Genomic DNA, 21,499 nt, shown 5'->3' with positions numbered 1-21,499 from the left:
TTCTATAATCCTGTGAGGATGTTCTGCTAAATATTGATGAAACAGTGGCCTGGAATTACTTTGAATATTGTGTTTGACTTCAGGTAACTGGATATCAGGTCTTTGGAAATGGTACAGAAGAGATTTTATAAAATGGTACCAGGACTTCAGTTAAATATTTTGATAAAGTAAGTAAGGAGAAATATTTTCCAGTGATTACAGCATTCCAAACAAGAAGACACAGATTTAAGGCAACTGATAAACAAACCAGAAGCTACCTGAAATGTTTATTTAGACATGGAATGTGATCTGCCTAAATCCTTTAATATAATTACCCAGTTGTTATTTTTACATGCTTTAGTGGATTGTTGGGGGGACGGTATTTAGATTCTCCTTTCTAGGAAAGGTCTACAAGCAGGGCAGCCAATATCTTTGCCTGAGGGCTTTTTCTAGTGTTGTTGAGAGGAGATTAAATGAATTCACTCAGGACAGGAAATACAGTGCATCAGAATCAAAGAATCCCTACAGTGTGAAAGCAGGCCAGTCGGCCCATCAAATCCACATCAACCCTCCAAAGAGCATCCCATTCAGACTCACCTATTCCTGTAAAGTTGCATTTCTCATGGCTAATCCACCTAACCTGCACATCATTGGACGGTGGGAGGAAACTAGAATACCCAGAGGAAATCCACACAGACATGGGGACAATGTGCAAACTCCACACAGACAGTTACCTGAGGGTGGAATCAAACCCTGTTCCTTGGTGCTGTGAGGCAGCAGTGCTAACCACTGAGCTGCCTTGCTATTAGTTAATAGCAACACTGTATAAATTAGAAAATAAACAAAGGCAGAATGAGTTCAGCCATACTGTTTCACAAGGGAGTAAGAAGAGGCTGGATGTCCTCTATTTTATTGCCAGATTGACACATGGAACTGTGATGTGGTCATCACAGAGGCATGGTTGAGGGAGGAACAATACTGGCAACCTAAAATTCTGGGATATTGGATGTTCAGACAGGACAGGAGAAAGTGAGGACTGCAGATCCTGGAGATCAGAGTTCTGCAGTGGAATTGCTTCTCCTGAGAGCAGATACAGTGGAGGCGAAGGAATTGGGAGTAAGGGATAGCATTTTTACAGGACAGTCTGCTATGGGAGTTGGTGAATTTGAAGTAGATTTTCATGTTGAGTCAGTCACCGGAAATGAAGACGGAGAGGTCCAGGAAAGGGAGGGAGGTGTCCAAGATGGTCCAGGTGAACTCGAGGTCAGGGTGGAAGGTGTTCGTGAAGTTGATGAACTGTTCAACTTATCATGGAGGACGAGGTGGTGCCAATACAGTCATCAATGTAGCGGAGGAAAAGGTATAGAATAGTACCTGTGTAACTATGGAAGATTTCCAAGCTACCTTCCTCCCACCCCCACCCTCCTCCTATTTATTTCTCTCAGTCCCCACAGGCCTCTCCCCAAGAACCACAGAGGCCAAACTGACGACAGAGTAGCTGAACTAAGTGTCTCATAGGAACAAAAGATATCCAAGAGGGAAACTAACCAAGAAATATGAAACCAAGCAGGCTGAACAAGTTTCTATTCTGACTCAAGGTCACTGACGGCAAAAACTTTAACCACTCGCCACAACTACCTGAACCAGACACCGACAAATTCAATCAATCACCGACTCCATGGAATCATCAAGTCCTCAGTCACAACCTGAGGTGATTAATCCACTTGCAACAAAAAAAATCAGAGGTGAAGAAGGGTGCCACGGTGGCTCAGTGGTTAACAGTGTTGCCTCACAGTGCCAGGGACCCGGGTTCAATTCCAGTCTCAGGTGACTGTCTATGTGGAGTTTGCACATCCTCCCCATGTCTGCATGGGTTTGCTCCGGGTGCACAATCCAAAGATGTGCAGGTTAGGTGAACTGCCATGCTGAGTTGCCCTCATGTTCAGGGATGTGTAGGTGTAGGTGTGGGTGTATCAAGATGTATTAGTTAGGGGTAAATGTCAAGTAGTAGGTTCAGGGAATGTATTTGTGTGGGTTACTCTTCAGAGGGTCAGTCCGGACTTGTTGGGCCGAAGGGTCTGTTTCCACACTGTAGGGATTCTAAAATTGGGTACTCACCAGATAAGTCTAAAATGCACCTGACTGCTTCAGCGGACTCAACCCAAACAGGAGACAAACTCTTCATTCAGGCTTCAGGTATGGCAAGCCAAATGATAATTGGAACTTCAAAAACGCGTTCTGCGTGGTGAGCATAAATCCAGAAACCCTGAAGTTCTGACCTAGCTAGCAAGGAGGGGAAGGCAAGTAGTGCCAGTGCATTGGGACCCTATTGGTAGAGACTTTCACTAAGAATGTAAATTTAAACACCGTTTGTTTTCTGTGTGTCCGTAAATAGTGTCTAATAGTGGTAATCTTTTTACATAGTGTATATTTAACTAAAACAGGTGGTTATTTTATAAGGCGATAGTTGTGTTCTTGTGCAACCCCACATTACAGAGAAATTGCGCTTTAGAAACAGTGCTTTGGCAACATAATCGCATTAAAAGTTCGAGCTTTAGAAAGTGTCCCCAGTGTGTCAATTGTATTACAGCAAATTCACGTAAATAAAATGAGCATTATAGCAAAACAACCTGTAGTGTATTCCTGTGTATTCATTGTATTAACTTGTTAGGATTTACTAAGTTACCCATTTCTTGTATCATAATTACATTTTTGTACCTTAAATAAAGAGAGATACTTTCACGCTTAAACACCTGTCTATTGTCTCTTCATTTACATCTCCATACATAAGTAGAGTGTCCAGAACCATGGATCTGGGAGTGATTTGAACCATTTAAAGATCAGGAAAATAAATGATTGCAAATGAAAACCCTACATGTATTCATGGCATGCATGTTAGGTGAATTAGCCATGGGAAATTTGGGTTACGGGGATGGGGTGGGTCTTGGTAGGATGCTCTTTGGAGGGTCAGTGTGGACTTGATGGGCCAAATGACCTGCTACCACACTATAGGGATTCTATAATTCTATGACACAAAGGTTGGCTGGGTTGTTGACAGCGAAGCGGAAGGTGTTAGATTACAGGAGGATATACATGGATTGGGCAGATTAATGGCAGATGGAATTTAACCCAGCTAAATGGGATGTGATGCACTTTGGAAGAAGGAACAAACAAGGGAGTGCTCAATGATTGGCAAGACACTAGGAGCTCAGAGGAACAGAGGGATCTTGGGGTGGTTTTCCATGGATCCCTGAAGGTGATAGGACAGGTTAAGAGGGTAATTAAGAAGGCATACAGGATGTTTATCAGTTGAGCCATAGAACAGGGAGGTCATGTGGAGCCATACAAAATTTTGATTTGCCTGTGTGCACCACAGGGATGATGTGATTGCACTGAGGTAGGTGCAAAAGAGATTCACCAGGATGTTCCCCAGGATGGACCAGGCTGGATAAACTCAGGTTGTTTCCTTGACAGCACAAAGGTTTGAGGGTGGACCTGAAAGAAGTGTATAAGATTATGAGGGATATGGACAGGGTGAATAGAAAGCAGCTGTTCCCAGTTGAAGGTTTAGTAACAAGAGGACATACGTTTAAGGAGAAAAGCAGGAGGTTGGAGGGGATTTGAGAAAACGTACTTTCTCCCAGTGATTGGTAGTGGTCTGGAATGCTCTGCCTGGGACGGTAGTTGAGGCAGGAGACCTCACAACTTTTAAAAAGTCATTGGATGAGCCCTTGAAGTATCATAACATTCAAGGCTATGAGCCTAGTGTGAGAAAGTGGGATTAGTAGGTAGTAGTATATTTTTAGTAGTACAGACTTGATGGACCAAAAGACCTCTTCTGCACTGTATGATTCTGTGATTCTATGAACGGATAGTGGGGACTGTTTCTATAATAACTCTTAAAGGGAAAGAATAAACACTTAAAGGAAACAAATCTGCAGGGCTGTGTAAAAGCTAGGTAAGTGAAATTAATTAGGTAGTTCAGCTAAAAGCCAGCTTAAATGAAAGAAGGTGTCATCAACAGGACATTAACTCAGAAATAACCTATTGTCTAACAATCAGTTTGGGTTCCATCTGGGTCACTCCACTCCAAACGTCATTCTTACATTAGCCTAAATACATACAACCAGCTCCACATGGTTTTCAATGGTATTAGCATCTCTGAATCACCATTATCAACATCCTTTGGATTACCATTGGCCAGAAACTGAACTGTGCTGGTCTTTTTAATACAGTGGCTACAAGAGCAGTTCAAAGGCTGGAATTCTGTGGCAAGTAACTCACCTCCCTTTCTAATAATGCTATGAATGTACCTACATCACATGGCATGCAGCACTTCAAGAAAGTGGCACACAACCACCCAATCAAGGACAATTAGTGAAGGGCAAAAGATTCTGGCAAAGCTGGTGAGGCCCACATCCAATGAAAGTATAAATCTTTTAAAAAGCAGGATGGTGCAAAATTTTTTTTTTGTATCATTTGATGATTCTGCCATTTTAAAATGTATCATTTGTCAATGGCATTTGTGTTCCCTTTATCTAAACAATTATCTGCATTGAATATAGATATTTGCGAACAAGAGTAGGCCACTCAACCTTTGAGCCTGCTCTGCCATTATATAAGATTATGGTTGATCTGATCTTGACCTCAGTTGTACATTTCTGCATATCCCCAATGGTTTTTCACCCCCTTGCTAATCAAGATTCTATCTACTTCTGTCTTAAAAATATTTAAACATATTCCATCCACTGCCTTTTAAGAAAAGGAATGCCAAAAACACTCAACCCTTAGAGAAAAAAAGAGTTTTAAGGATAGGAAAGGACTAGAAGGCTATGGGCTAAGTGCAGAAAAATAGGTTTAGCATGGATGTACATTTTGGACAAGTTCGGGCCAAAGGGCCTGTCTCCCGTGCTGTAGGACTCAATGATTTTCTTTGACTCCTCATCTCTCTTTTAAATGAATGCTTTTATTTTTAAATTATTTTAAATGTGTTGTTTCTGCATCAGCTAATGCAAGGAAATTATGTATGCTCCCCACACAATCCTCCCACAATCGGATTAATTTCAAGCATTCAGCCATATAGAGCAGTTATTCACTGAGCTATGAGACATACAGACATACACTGTAAAACTTATCTCTCAATTCAAAGGTTATAATTTCAAGCCTCAAAAAGGGTTGAGCACATAATCAATTCCAAGTATTTCAATACATTACAGAGGGAGTGCTACACTGTCTGATATGCCTTCTTTGAGTTAAGGTGTTAATCACCGACGTACTTGTCCTCTCAGACAGATGTAAAAAAATTGATTGCACTATTGGAACTGCAGTAAAGTTCTTTCCTGTGTCTTGGTCAAAATGTATCCATTATTCAATATATGTACAACAGATTTTATGCTCGTTATGTCATCATTGTTTGTGAATATGACTGTGCTGAAATTGTCTGCTACATTTCCGACTTTAGAACAGTAATTGTATTTGAGAAAGTAATTTATTGGTGGTAAGACCTTTGGGGGCATTCATTGATGTAAGTGAAAAATACAAGATAAATACAAGTTCTTTCTTTCTTCCTTTAATTGTATCTGGGTCCTACACCACATTAGTGTCCATCTCGGGGAGGTGATGTCGTAATAGCAATGCCATTGGACTGGCAATAGAGAACCCCAAGCCAATGTTCTAGGGACATGGGTTTGAATCTCACCATCGCAGATGGTGAAATATGAATTCTTAAAAATCTGGAATATAGCTGAAGTAATGTCCTTCAGGGGAGGAAATCTGAAGTCCTTACCTGGTCTGGCCTGCATGTGACCCACAGAAATGTGGTTGACTCTTAATAATTAGGAACATGCAATAAATGCTGACCTAGCCAGTGATGCCTACATCCTCTGAATGAATAGAAGAAATGTAAGATCCAATGGCATGAAAATCTCCTGTCTCTGTTCAATTGTTACACCATGAGAAATGAGTTCAGTAGATTCCATCAGTAGTTTCACCCAAACCAAAACTAAACTGATGGTTTAAGTTACTTGTAAATATGTACATAAATTTACCATTTTTGTCCAAATAATCACATGAATTTAAATGAGTTCAGTGAAAAGTTTATGTCATCAATTATAGCACAATCTTAGGTATGAGGTACTGAATTACAGATTCTTTGGTACAAGTTGCTAGAAAAAAAATTAGAAAAGTAAAGAAATAAAAAAGGTCAGCTTTACACAAAGTAGGAATAAATTAGAAAATAGAGAAATATTATAACAAAAATTAGAACAACTGTCCTTCCAGTCCAGTCCATGCTAGCACCTAGCCGCCAGTCCACACTGGGCCTTGACTCCTGACCATGTCAGGTTTCACCTTGAGGTTCTCGAGGTTGGGAGACCAGTCTGGAATCACCTGGAGACCAGAAGTCTATGCTGAGGCCACGCCGGGCTGAAAGGCCACCACAAGCCACTGGAAGACCACCACACCAGGCTGCCGAGAGACTTCCATACCAGATCAGGGGACCACCTCGTTGGTCCAAGAGGAGGCCACAATGCTGGGCCAAGAGAAGGCCATGCTGGGCCAGGAGATTTCCTTGCCAGATCGGGGGACCACCACGCCATGCCAGGAGACCACCACGCTGGGCCGAGAGGAGGCCACACTGGGTTGAGAGACTGCCATGATGTCCGAAACACTGCTGCTTGATTCCTTAAAATAAAAAAAGTTTAATTTTCAAACATAAGCATCTTTCACCTAGATCAGTATAAACTCTAATGTTATTCATAAATATAAGTATATGTGGAGAAAAAACATAATCATGTTATCTGTACTGTGAAAGGGTCATCATAGCACTACAACTGTACTGTTCTATTTATTATTATTAAACTGTTAGGCAACACTTTTAAACAATGAAGGTGTTTGTGTTAAAACAATCTTTTGCTTAAAGTAAATATATCCTCTGCTGAAGAGCAAACCTATCATTAAAAAAAATTGATTGGCATAGACCATTTCTGAATACTCCAGGCGCTAGGTCTGTCTGAAACCTTCCAACTGAAACATCTATTGTGCTGCCTACCATTACAGACCTTCTAGATATCAACATGACATACATTAAAAGTCTTATATTTGGAGTCATACAGCATAGAAACAGGCCCTTTGGCCCACCATGTCTGTGCCAACCAACAAACACCAAACTATATACACTAATTTCATTTATTTGCATTTATAGAGTCACAGAGTAAAATGAGATCATAAGATAAAGTCAAGAGATAAAATTTGTCATACAAATCCAATACACATTTGGCATATTTTCTATGGTAATATTTCTAAGCTACAGTGGCAACATTTCACAGGATTGGTTATTCTTTTAAACACTTGATTGGCATGCTCCAATTAAAAGTTATTGCAAGCTTCCAAACACTAGGTGGAATGTTTTTCCATTCTACATTATCTCTGCTAGTTAACATTTAGTTCTAGATCTACCCCTTATTGTCTGTTTGCCCCAGTTCTTCTCTTACCTTCATGTCTCTTGGAAAGCATAAGGAGAATTACTAAAATAACCTTGGTAAGTTGCTTTTGTGCTTGCTCCAGTGCAGGGAATACTGAATTCAGTTGTTGGACATTAAGCAAGCAAATTGGTCCATTTTCACATTGATTCAGTGCCATTCAAGTGGTGGGGTTTGGAACTGATATAAAGGCTTTAAAGGACAAGAATTCTTAACTCTTGTCTTGCAATCATGATTTCATTTGACTGACCAAGTCCAGGTTTTGGTCAATACTGATCCTCCAAGATGATGAAGGTATGGAAGAATCAGCAATGGAGTACAGTTGAAGGGAAAAGGGAGGTGCCTAGGCTGGATTTTCTCTTTTTTTTGAGATGGTTGCAACCTAGCACTTGTGTAGTATAAGCATGCAGCACTGACAGCTAATGTTTGGCTTTTATTCAGGTCCTGGCGTAGTTTTGTAAATACTATTTTATTATGTGGACTTCTGGACTTGAACAACTTACCCAAACATAAGAACTATGGGTAAATTTGTCAACTCGTGTGAATTGTGCTGAGCCAACAAGAGCCAAGAATTGGACAGTAAGAATGGAATATATTGAAACTGTATAAATTTAGAGTATGAGAAAATCACAGAACAACGGAAGCAAAAATTAAACATTGGAGGTGATGACAACACAAGCATGTGGTAACGTGTCATTGAAGATGAGTAAGTATTGGGGGTGGGGGATCTTGGAAATAGAATAAAATCTCCAGCCAAAACATTGTTTGGTGATGAGAATCTAGGACCGGTAGTCATAGAAGCAGCCACAGGTCAGAGACCCAGCGACAGAACAAGAACCCCAAAGTTAAGACTGGTCACCTTGCAACTTAATTAGTAGCATAGGGTGACCACTGTATCTGCGGAGGATACATTCCAAGATCTACTGCGGATACCCAAAACCGTGGATTGTAGAGAACGTATTCATTTAAATAGGAAAATTACCTCATTGGCAGTCTCCTGGTCCCTGGTTCTGGAATGTTCCATGTAATACGTTCGGGCCATGGTAAATTGTGGGTAACTGAAACTGCAGTAACCGGACCTGCAGATATGGCAGTTGCCCTGTTTTCTGTACAAGTTGTATTTGGTTGTATAAACTATAACTTAATCTTACATCAACCTGTGTGAGTGAGTATCATTTGGAAAGATACAGCAATGTCAGATGAGTTATGAAAGAAGGGGCAGGTCATGCCTCACAAGCCTTATTGAATTCTTTGAGGAGGTGACAAAACACGTTGATGAAGGTAGAGCAGTGGATGTGATGTACATGGATTTTAGCAAGACATTTCAGAAGGTTCCCCATGGTAGGCTCATTCACAAAGTAAGGAGGCATGGGATAAAGGGAAACCTGTCTGTCTGGATACAGAATTGGCTAACCCATAGAAGACAGAAGATGGTGGTAGATGGAAAGTATTCTGCCTGGAGCTCGGTGACCAGTGATGTTCCACAAGGATCAGTTCTGGGATCTCTGCTCTTTGTGACTTTTATAAATGACTTGGATGAGGAAGTGGAAGGGTGGATTAGTAAGTTTGCCGATGACACAAAGGTTGGTGGAGTTATGGATAGTGTGTGGGCTGTTGTAGGTTGCAACCAGACATTGCCAGGATGCAGAACTGGGGTGATAAGTGACAGATGGAGTTCAACCTGGAAAAGTATGAAGTCATTCACTTTGGAAGATTGAATTTGAATGCAGAATATTGGGTTAACAGCAAGTTTCTTGACAGTGTGGAGGAATAGGGGGTTCTTGGGGTTCGTGTCCATAGATCCCTCCAAGATGCCACCCAGGTTGATATGGTTGTTAAGAAAGCTTATGGTGTGTTGGCTTTCATTGGGAGGAGGATTGATTTTATGAGGTGAGAGGTTGTGTGCAGCTCTATAGAGTCCTGGTTAGACCACACTTCAAATATTGTGTTCAGTTCTGGTTGCCTCATTATAGAAAGGATGTGGAAGCTTTAGACAGGGTGCAGAGGAGATTTACCAGCTTGCTGCCTGGACTGGAGAGCATGTCTTATGAGGTAAGGTTGAGGTAACTAGGGCTTTTCTCACTGAAGTGAAGAAGGATGAGAGGTGACTTAATAGAGGTATACAAGATGTTGAGAGGCATAGATAGAGTCATATACTTGTTCCCATGGCAGAACTGTCTATCATGAGTGGGCATAATTTTAAGGTAATTGGAGGAAAGTTTAAGGGAGATGCCAGAGGTAGATTCTTTATGCAGAGAGTGGTGGGTGCGTGAAATGCACTGCCAGCAGTGATAGTAGAGTCAGATTAGGGAAATTTAAGTGACTCTTGGATAGGCATAAGGAGGTTAGTATAATGCATGGTATGTAGGTTAGTCTGATCTTAGAGAAGGATAAAAGGTTGGCAGAGCATCAAGGGCCATTGTGTTGTACTGTTTTATATTCTATGTGGAATCATCAGCAAACAGCTCCTTTCCCCTGTTCTATGAATGGATGTAAAGTTACAAATGAAAGGGAGATAGTGACATAGTGCTAACTTTTCCAGATTAGTAATCTAGAAGTCCAGGTTATAGAAATTAGGTGCAGGAGCAGGCCATTCGGCCCTTCGACCCTACTCCACAATTCAACATGATCATGATTAATCTCAATGCCATACTCTTGCTTTCTCCCCATACTTTTTGATGCCTTTAAACTCTTAAAATCTCTTTCTTGAATATATTCATTGACCTGCCCTACACAAACTTCTGTGGCAGAGAATTTCATAGGTTAACTACTCATTGAATGAAGAAATGTTTACACATTTCAGTCATAAATGGTTCTACTCTGTATTCTAAGACTGTATCCCCTGTTTCTAGACTCTTCAACCAGAGAATACATCTTTCTTGCATTTAGATTAGATTAGATCCCCAACAGTGTGGAAACAGGCCCTTCGGCCCAACAAGTCCACACCGACCCTACAGAGAGTAACCCACCAGACCCATTCCCCTCTGACGAATGCACCTAACACTATGGGCAATTTAGCATGGCCAATTCACCCGTGGACTGTGGGAGGAAACCGGAGCACCTGGAGAAAACCCACGCAGAGACAGGGAGAATGTGCAAACTCCACACAGACAGTCGCCCAGCTTGGAATTGAACCTGGGACACTGGTGTTGTGAGGCAGCAGTGCTAACCACTGAGCCACTGTATCACTCTAATAGTCCTATTAGAATTTTCTACATTTCAGTCAGATTGCCTCTCATCCTTCTAAACTCCAGTGAATACAGTATATGACAAGTGAAACTGAACTCTCCTCATAGGACAGTCCTGCCAATCTCGCGATCAGCCTAATGAGCCTCTACTGCATTCCCTCAACGATGTATACCTTTTTTTAGGGAGGAAACGAAAAGTATACACTATACTGTAGGTGCATTCTCTTCAAGGCTCTGTATAACTTCAATAAGAAATCCCTACTTCTGAACTCCAAATGCTCTTGCAGTGAAGGCCAGTATACTATTTGTTTTCCTAATTGCTTGCTGCACTAGCATGCCTACTTGCATTAAGTAGTGTATAAGGACACCCAGATCCCTTTGTACATCCACACTTTCCAATATATCACCAGTTAAGTAATAATCTTGCTTTCTGTTTTTCACATCAAAGTGCATAACTTTACATTTAACCACATTGTGCTCCTTCTTTATCTAAGGGTTCAAGACCCAACAGGCAACTGGTAGAATTTAAATTCAATTACTGTAATTATGAAATGGGAAGCTAGCCTCAGTGACAGTGACCATGACATCTATCATTAATTGTTTCTGGTTCACTCATGCTCTTTTGGAAAGAAATCTGGCATCTCCACCTGGTCTACATATGACATTCAACTCATAGCAATGTGGTTGACTCTTCATTATCCAATTAGGGATGAACATCAAAGTTGGCCTTGTCAATGGTACCGCGATATCACAATATTGAATTTTTTTAAAAAAATTAAGAACCATTAGCTGTGACTATTTCCATTATAATTCTTGCTGTGATATCCTAAGACACTGATGGCTGCTGTTCAACACATACAACCATCTTCGTTTATGTCCATCTTCCCCTCTGACTACCATTGCTATAGCTCTTTGATGCTCTAATAAGTCAAAAATCACGTTTGTGTCAAGTGTAGTCACTCATTTTTCTGTTTTCCATTATTGGTGTAAAAGCTATCACCAGAACAGAAAAAAAATTGGTTGCATTAGAATTGTCCTACTTTTGTTAGTAGAATATGCTTGACCAAACTTCAATATCATCACCTAAGAAGCAACATTACAACCATACTAAATCGTAACAGCAAGGCTGAGCTGGGAAGCCTTCTGTAATTTTCACTTTCTGAACCACCTTTAGGATTTTCAAGATGCTCTCCAATGGTTCAAGGCAACACAGTTGGAAATACTCAGCAGGTTGAGGCAGCGTTGACCTTTCAAGACTTTGCTCTGAACCTCTAGATTTGCAGCATCTCCAAAATGCTCCTTTGTCATTCGGATTTCATACAAGTTTGGAAGGACAGCTGAAATGCACCACTCTTGACAACAGGTGGCTCTTTGCCGCGCATCTTCAAAAAAAAATGAATGAATGGGGCTAACTCCTCTTAGGGAGATTGGTCAATGTCAGAGGCAGAGTCACCCCTCCTGGCCAATTTAGGTACTGGAGGTAAGAGCAGTCAGTGCCGCGCTGCCCGCCTGGAGATGTAGTCTGTCCGTCCCACCGCTCCCAGAGGGTAGCGAAGGGCAACGACTACACTACCCAGAATCCCGCGCTGAGCGATCCGCGACTGCAGCATCAGTTAATGGGCAGAACGCTTACAAATCATAGGCAGGCTGCGATCGGGAATGAGATCGGGAAGCGTGCACCTATTTATTTACTACCTGGCATCTCCGTGTCATGCATTCGTAGGCAGCAACTGGGTAGCACTGTCGGTTAGGTTTCAAACAGATTTCTTTGCTCACTTAATCCGCAGTTCTCTCTCTCCCTTGCGTTGGAAAAAATGGTCATTCGTGTGTTCATCGCCTCCTCTTCTGCCTCTGTTGCGGTAAGTGGGAATGTTGTCGCCGCACCAGAAGGTTATTGCTTTGGAGGTTAGGGTGATGTTTGCTTTGCAGATGGACTTCGCTTCAGCAACTAGAATAAATACAATTTATTTATAGACCTTTTATAAAGAACTATTGACGCATTATATTTTAGTGCAACTGGGATTCAGACTTCAAACAAACTAACGTTTTTTTTAACGTTATCTTGTATTGCTATCGTCCAGCTGTAAGTACAATGTGTATGATGCAGTATATAACATGTTTGACCTACTTCTCATAATGACCATTGCAGATTTGTGGATTTAGAATTTTTCTTTGCTGCTGTCACAGATACAAAGGGAGTTCAGATGTGTTTTTCATACGCAACAAAACTTTGGAAATGTATTGTCATCGGTGTCATAATCTAACGTGAGCGGGAAGGTTCGATTTAGGGAGTGTGTTCCGGGTAGATGAATTTCCTCAGATCTGAATAATTGCATTATTTCTTTAGGCTGTGCTGATGTAACGAGTACTCTCCTTGCCCTCATCCCGTTCTTAATGCCACCGTTTGCTAGATCTGAGGAGGCACAAAGCGGGGGCGGCACTTAATTCTTACTTGCCAAGTAAGCGAGGGATGGCTTCTCCATTGATACCTTCTAATAGGGTGGGGGGACTTAACCTGTATCTCTTCACTCTTTCCCCACTGTTTTCAAACTTATAAACGGACCTCTCATATTTTAGAGTTGGTCTTCCTTTGCACCTTTTCTGTAGCAGTAACACTGTACTCTGTATTCTGCTATATCATCCTGATGTACTCATGGAAGGTATTATTTGCCTGGATAGAATGCACAGCCAAACCAAATCAAATCAAAAGTGTTGTTCTCTAATGCAGAATGCTACTGAACCAATTTATAATTTATAATTTCATCATAGAGAATTAAAATATGTAGCTGCAGTATTCTTATTTATAACCTTGAGGTGCTTATCCGATATGTTTCTAGGATTTTAATTTGTGTGGATGATGCATGCAGAGTTTAGCCATTCAGGAAAAATAGCATTCTTGCTTCGATCGTAAGGTTCCAAGTACAAAGTTCCACCCCTATGGTTTAGCACAAAAATCAAACCTAATAGTCCAGTGAAATATGATGTAACTTAGAAGCAGCCTTTTGGATGAGTTATTAAATGGAGCCCCATCTGTTTTCTTGGGGTTGATGTAAATTGGCCACTGTATTACCTATATTACAATAGTGGCGATGAGTTAAGTAATTCAATGGCAGTAAAGGGCTTTGAGACATCCAGTAATCATAGAAGTAGCATGAAAGAGCAATTCTTTTTCTTTCTAAATTACTGTCTTTGTCTCCTGGATAATTTATTTTTCATTTAAGTCAATTATCTTTAACTGCATGGTGGGTGTCACAAGTGTAAGAATAATCTCTGTTATGAAATGCCTTTCCGAACATTGGAAGTGTTGAAGTCAAATGTCCTTACCTCTGTGCCAGAGAGTTTGGATTCATGTCCTACCTACTCTAGAGATGTGTCAGAACTTGTCAAAATAGTTTGATTGAAACAAAAATCTATACTGTCATTTTAGGGTGAGCTTAAATGGTTGCAAATTAATATGTGCTTAATAAGTGGAGGTGGCCTATCCTGTTGGTTAATTGTTTCTACAATCTCCTCCAACTTTTTTATACATAGTGATGATGTTACTATTCTGGAGAAGAAAATGGATGCACTTGGGATGCCGTAGTGAAACTTCTTTTAAAATTGTATCACCCTTCTTATAGGAGAAAGTGAGGTCTGCAGACGCTGGAGATCAAAGCTGAAACTTTATTGCTGGAACAGCACAGCAGGTCAGGCAGCATCCAGGGAACAGAAGATTCGACGTTTCGGGCACGTTCCTGAAGAAGGGCATGTGCCCGAAACGTCGAATCTTCTGTTCCCTGGATGCTGCCTGACCTGCTGTGCTGTTCCAGCAATAAAGTTTCACCCTTCTTATAGCCCTTTGTGATTATTACCTTTTTGTCAGATTCTTTCCATTTTTAAGTTGTCATGCAGATTTTTGACCAAAACGGAAATGCGCCTTTAAAAAAATCATTAAAATTACTCCATTTAAATGAAAATTTAAGTTTGATTAGAAATCATAAATATTTTTCATTGTTCTCAATGATACAAGGAAATCACAGTATACATTCGCATACTTATCATGTGACTTAGGACTGTATCCTAGTAAACAAATACTATACTTATGAAAACAAAACATTTAGCATAGCTTGGTATTAAAATATAAGTGCTTATCTTCAAGTATTTATATCAAAACAAAAACATTTTGACAATTTTCATGGTCGCAACGCCTAATGTCTGAATATAGTTGTTAATATTTTTTATTCAAGACAAGAGAATTCTCAGTTTTATACCAGCTTCAAGGGTAATACTGATTTTTCACCTTTGCCAGAAGATTTAATCAGGGAGAAGGAATCTTATTCTTTGGTTGTTAAATAATCTAATTTGAACAATCTTTGGCTTGATTTTCATGACCACAGGTCAACAGCACAGCACAGTTTGACATTCATGTAACTGCTTTGGCAAACTCGTTCAGGATACATGATTCTTACTGCCAGTACAGAGGAACAATGGTATTCAGATATTGGTAAATTTGAGGTTATAATAAAAAAAGCAGAAGTGCATGATGCTATCACTTGCTAAGGAAGAACAATGTTTATTGACCCAGCCAGATCATCTAGTTGAGCACAAGATTCAGACATATACTCATAAACATGTAATAGGAGCAATAGTAACAGCAACAGTAAGACAGCAATAAGATAGTGTATGCAAGCTATAATTTGTCATTAGAGGGTAAATGTTAAGTATAGTTTTACCCTGATTTCATGCCAACTTTCTTTGTTGCTATAGCAGCCTCTTTGACTACCAGCATGAAACTAGCATGAAATTATTACCTGAAATAGCATTCTTTCATTTTAAATCTGCTTTTCCTTTAGCTTTTATGTAAACTGTTACAGTTGAAAAGTGTGATGCTGGAAAAGCACAGCAGGTCAGGCAGCATCAGAGGAGCAGGAGCGTCAATGCTTTGGGCATAAGCCTTTCATCAGGAATTGGGGGGCTGGTGGTGGTAGCGGGCTGAGAGATTAAATAGAATGGTGGGGGTGGGGGCAAGGTACTTAGAAGACGATAGGTAGATGAGGTGGGGGGGGTTGATGGTGATAGATTGGAGGAAAGGGTGGAGTGGATAGATGGAAAGGAAGATAGACAGGTAGGACAGTTCAAGAGGGTGGTGCTGAGTTGGAGGGTTTGATCTGGGATGAGATGCGGGAGGGGAGATGAGGAAACTGGTAAAGTCAACGTTGGTGCCGTGTGGTTGTCGGGCACCAAGGCATCAAGTGGCTTGGTTTTGGCAGTGGAGGAGGCCCAGGACTTGCATGAAATTGGCAAAGTGGGAGGAGGAGTTGAAATGGCAGTGGGGTTGTTTGGTGGGTGTATTCCAGAGATGTTCCCTGAAATGTTCTGTGAGTTGTCGTCCTGTCTCCCCAGTGTAGAGGGGACCACATCGAGAGCAACAGACATAGTGGATGAAGTGTTTGGTTGTGCAGGAAAATCTCTGCCAGATGTGGAATGATCATTTTGGCCCTTGGATGGAGGTGAGGAGGAAGGTGTGGGTGCAGGTTTTACACCTCTTGCGGCGGCAAGGGAAGGTGCCGGGAATGGAGGGTGGGTTGGTGGTGGATGTGGACCTAACGAGGGAGTTGCGGAGGGAATGGTTTCTGCAGAGTGCCGATAGAGGTGGGAAGGAAATATTTCTCTGGTGGGGAGTCTGATTGTAGTTGGTGGAAATGGCAGAGGATAATGTGCTTTATCCAGAGATTAATGGGGTGGAGGTGAGGACCAGACTTGAAACAAAACACACTTTATTAATACACTATAGTTAAAATACAAACAAAATTTTTGGCTTAACTGTAACTCTTTCAAAATGCTTAACAAAGTAATATATATATTAACTACTACTGATTAACTGTTCCAATACGGTAACATCCCATAAACACACCGTTGGCAAAGGCAAATTCAATAAATTCAATAATCTCACATGCAATTCTACCAGCAGGAAGAGAACCCCCGCTTTTAGCTGTAACAGAGAGAGGAGTAAGCAAGACCCCAGCAACTGCTACTGAATGTTAAAACTAAAAGAAAATCTTGGTTCTGTGAGAACTTGACTCTATCCATTCAGTCTGCTTCTATTGTTCCATCTTTAAAAAAACCTGAGGTCTGACAAGCTAAGGAAGGGTCACCGCACCCAAAATGTTAACTCCGATTTCTCTTCACAGATGCTCCCAGATCTGCTGAGCTTTTATAGCAATTTCTGTTTTAATTTCTGTTTACTTTACTGGAACTGGAGCAGACTGCTTGACACCTCTGTCTTAACATTTCTTCACAATAAAAAAGACAAAATGCACCTCTTAAAGCCACAGTTCTGTCACAAAACACAGCCCTATTAGCTGCTATGAAAATGACCTGCAGCTCAAAATTTTATGCTAAGAAATGACTGCAACAACAGCTTTTATTTTGTTAGTGTTCCTAACATAGGCATTTTATAGAAAGTTACTGAATAAAATTTGATATTAAGCTACACATGGCAATATTAGGATAAGTGACCAAAAAAATTGGTAAATAAGATTTTAGAGCGTGCCTTAAAGGAAAATGAGAGGTTGGAAGGTTTAGTGAGGGAATTTAAGAGGATAGTGCCCAAGCAACTGAAGATAATGACACCAGTGGTGAAGTGATTAAAATCAGGGACTCACAAACAGCGAGAATTAGATGAATGCATTGATTTTAGATGGCTGCAAAGCTTGAAAAGATTACAGGGATGGACACTGGTCAGACCATGGAGGGTTTTGTAAACAAGCAGAAGAATTTAAAATGTTGTTTTGCCACGCCAAGAGCTAACATAGGTCATCAAGGACAGGTTTGATGGGTGAATGAAATTTGATATAAACAAGGGCATGAGGAGCAGATGAGTGCAGTCCCATCCAAGGAAAACAGACATTTGGAACTTGTCTGCAAGCTCAGAAATTCATTAGTCTGATGAAACACCTGAAAGCTGCTTGACTGACTATGTTTTTTATTCATTTTTGGGATTTTGATGTTTCTGATTCAACTAGAATCTTTTACCTATATTTCTTTTTCCTTGAGAAGGTGGTGATGAGACATTGCCTTAAATTGTTGCAATTGATGAGGGGTAGGTACACTCATACTGCTTTTAGATATGGATTTACAAAAATTTAACCCATCAACAGTGGAGAAATGCTAATAAAGTTCTAACTCAGGGTGATGTGTGACTTGGAGAGGAACGTTCTGTTTTGGTGGCATTCCCATATGGCTACTATCCTTGTCCTCTTGATGGTAAAGGTTGCTGATTTGAAAAGTGCTGTTGGAGGGACCTTGGTAAGTTTCTGGTTTTCTGGTTTCTGCTGTCAATTTCGTAATCTTTATGGTTAAGAAGTTTCTAATGTTTGCAGTTCCTGCTGTTGATTCTTCAAAGTGCTTGGATCCTTGATACATTTATTTGATTTGTAAAAATGAGTTTTGATTTGAAGAAACTGGAAAGAAATGAATGAATTATATTTATAAAGCTTTTCTTTAGACATCCTAATGTTGCTGCAGTGGGCATGTAAGTGCCATTGTGAGGCATGAGATACCATGGGGTGTTGGTGCAGGGCTATAGCCTGCTATGATGTCAATGATGGACTGTTGGGGATGGGTTGGAGGGCAAACATTGACATGGAAGAATTGAGGTGCCATTAGTGTAAAAGCATGCATTTACAAAAAGGAAGATATTTTTTAAAGTTGCCTTTCAAATGCTTCTCATATGCAAACAATGGTTTATGATGCTTCTGTGGTGCTGTGAATCACGAGTCTTTTAAAAGCTGGTCTGACTCCATCAAAATTGCAGAGGGGTCTGACATGTCTATCTCCACAATACAGCCAACCAGGGCAAGTATGTCCAGTTTGGGTTTGTAGCCTAAATTAGCCCACACACTAGAAAGGCTTGTGATTTTGAATACCTCTTTCAAATCTCCTTACTTCCTCATCCTTGAAGCATCTTTTCTCCCCTGTCTCTAATACATTTGATATTCTACCCCAATGTCTGCAGGAAAGCTGAGATAACAAGAGCAGCCTAAAAAGTAAGTAATTTAAATACTTGGAGGTTATATTCATTTTATTAATGATTCATAAAGTTTCAGATGTACTTATCTCCTTATTTCTATGTTGGCTACAGTTCAGATTTGTAATAAGGAAAGTATGAATCAGCTGGCATTTGATCATTTCACATTATTTTTGTAATGTGCCAGAGGTCAGGAATATGTCTCTGTGTAAAATATAGAATGATGGAAAATTAATTGAACTCAAGACCAACATGTTTCAAATTTCACATTTTTTTGTGATTTGTAGTCTCCTTCATAATTGATGTCATCACAGTAGTTTAATCACTCAATGGTCTGCTGATTCCTGCTACATTAAGCTTGTGCTAGAAAAAATGTTTTACTTTTATTCAGTTGCCCTTCTGGTTAATGGTGTACATAAGAGTTATTATTACTCTATAAAGGTGTCAGTGGGGGAGCACTTTGGGGCCAGCAACCATAATTCTAGTTTTAAAATAATGATGGAAAAGGATAGACCAGATCTAAAAGTTAAAGTTCTAAATTGGAGGAAGGCCAATTTTGACGGTATAGGCAAGAACTTTCAAAAGTTGATTGGGGATGGATGTTGGCAGGAAAAGGGATGACTGGAAAAAGGGAAGCCTTAAGAATAGTATAATGAGAGTCCAGAGACAGTATGTTCCTGCCGGGGTGAAAGGTAAGGCTGGTAGGTGTAGGGAAAGCTGGATGACGAGAGAAATTGAGGTTTTGGTCAAGAAGAAGAAGAAGGAAGCATATGTCAGGTGCAGACAGCAGAGATCAAGTGAATCCTTCTAAGCGTATAAAGGCAGTAGGAGTATATTTAAGAGGGAATTCAGGAGGGCAAAAAGGAGACATGAGGTAGCTTTGGCAAATAGGGTTAAAGAAAATCCAAAGGGTGTTTACAAATACATTAAGGACAAAAGAGTATCTAGGGAGTGAATCGGGCCCCTCAAAGACCAGCAAGACAGCCTAAGTGTGGAACCACAGGAGCTGGGGAGATACTAAATGAGTACAGAGGAACCTCGATTGTCAGAATATCAATTATCCAAATATCAGATTATCTGAAGGGGATCTCAAGGTCCTGATAGAAATGTTATGTCAAAGAGCTGTTTCAACTCTGATCGCGTCTTTTGTTTACAGGTACAATGATTAAAAACGACCTCGGCTCACTGAAATGCTACCGAGCACAGTCCTGGACAGTCCAAATGACTGACCTCCCACCCTCGCCCCACACATGCCCTGGAGTTCTACACAGGGGTGTACTCTAAACCCCCCCTTCCCCAGATAATCGCTCTAATATTGTCCTGTACAGGGCAAAGGTGGAACCTGTCAAAAAGTTGTGTGTGTAGCAGGTCGGATGGGGGTGTGGAGGCACGGACAGGGGTTGGACAGCGGGTGGGGATGGATGGGGGTACGGGGTTGGGGGAGCAGGCGCGGTGGGAGCGGACAGGCTTGGGAGTGGGCATGGGGGACGGATAGGGTTGGGGGTATGCAGGGGCAGGGTGGGCGGCTTGGGGGCCCGGAGTCTTGTGCGCAAGGTGCTGCTGTCTAGTCTCCTGAACGGGCAGCAGACTTCACAGAAAACTCCGAACCGCAGAGGAAATCAATTAACCGAATAATCAATTATCCGAACGAAATAGTGCCCGCCCATCTCATTTGGATAATCGAGGTTCCTTTGTATTTTACTGTGGAGAAGGACATGGAAGATAAGGAATGTGGGGAAATAGATAGTGACATCTTGAAAAATATCCATATTACAGAAGGGGAGATGCTGAATAAAATGCATTAAGGTTACCATCAAGACCATGCCTTCTCAAACTGGCCTGAGGACCTTTAGGTTAAACTTGCCATGTCTCTTGCTAAGAGAGCAGCCCCACAGTTCTTTGGGACTCTGACAACTCTACCTTTGCAAATTTCTACTATGTGAGAGAAAGTTTAAAGTATTTTTGGCAGCATGGAGGTTGTGCTCCATATCATGAATATCATTGAATCAATTGTCGTTAAGCAGTACAGAACAATTGTTCTGCTATAATGCGCGTTTCGTTAACACACCTTCACTATAACATGATTGACGAATTGGGGACACTGCCTCCAAAGTATGAATTTTAAAATTTGACTATAACGAAATTCTGGCCCCAATAGTTTAAATGTTGCTGCTATTACACGATTTTCTATGTCACGTTATAGCAGAACTGCCTGTATTGTAAAAACTATTTTTCAAGATAGTTGCAACAATTTAACAATATTTCAATGTCTTCTAGCTGTCGGCCCAAAAATCACTTCCACGAATTTCAAAGATTCCAGCCATTATAGTCCAAAATGCCTATGAAAAATAACTTTATCCTAACAGTATCTCCAAGTCATAAATAAAACAAGAAAGACAATTTATCTGTCAGCTGCCAAGCTAACTGATCTTTCCTCAGGTATCAGTGTTCAAATGTGCCTCAGTGCTCCGGGTTCAGGAGGAAAGTGGTCAGCTGATGCTTTTGCTCATTGTCTGAAGACACTTGCTGAATAGTCTCCAAGACTGTGTTTAAGATTGATTTCAAATAGCTCCTTATGCCAAGTCCCAGTGGATGGCTAATGTCGTCTGCATCTTAACTTAGCAAAGAACTATAATTTTGTAGAAGAGAGAAACTAGAGTGCAAAAAACTTACTGAAAACAAAAATCAGGCTGCAATAAAGGTATTCAGTTGAGATTATTACACTAATCAGCTGCCATGCCCAAAACCAAGGGTTCGCAGAACTTGACAGTAGCATGACTCTCCAGCACCCCATCAAAACTTCTATGGAATCAACAGAGTATCAGGATTAAAGTTTCCCTTGCTGA

General features: G+C 40.8%; 1 protein-coding gene across 1 annotated transcript in view; it reads left to right on the top strand.

The window, feature by feature from the left end:
* The first annotated feature begins 12,247 nt into the window (after positions 1-12,247).
* The window catches only part of LOC122548390 (SH3 domain-binding glutamic acid-rich-like protein 2), a 94,607-nt gene continuing 85,355 nt past the window's right edge, over positions 12,248-21,499 (top strand). Inside the window, exon 1 of the mRNA XM_043686963.1 lies at positions 12,248-12,504. Coding sequence (XP_043542898.1) covers positions 12,460-12,504 — 45 coding nt within the window. The 5' untranslated portion in view covers positions 12,248-12,459. The remainder of the gene's footprint in view (positions 12,505-21,499) is intronic.

Source organism: Chiloscyllium plagiosum, chromosome 3, assembly GCF_004010195.1.
Source record: "Chiloscyllium plagiosum isolate BGI_BamShark_2017 chromosome 3, ASM401019v2, whole genome shotgun sequence".
Taxonomy (NCBI): Eukaryota; Metazoa; Chordata; class Chondrichthyes; order Orectolobiformes; family Hemiscylliidae; genus Chiloscyllium; species Chiloscyllium plagiosum.
This window is presented reverse-complemented; position numbering and strand designations above follow the sequence as displayed.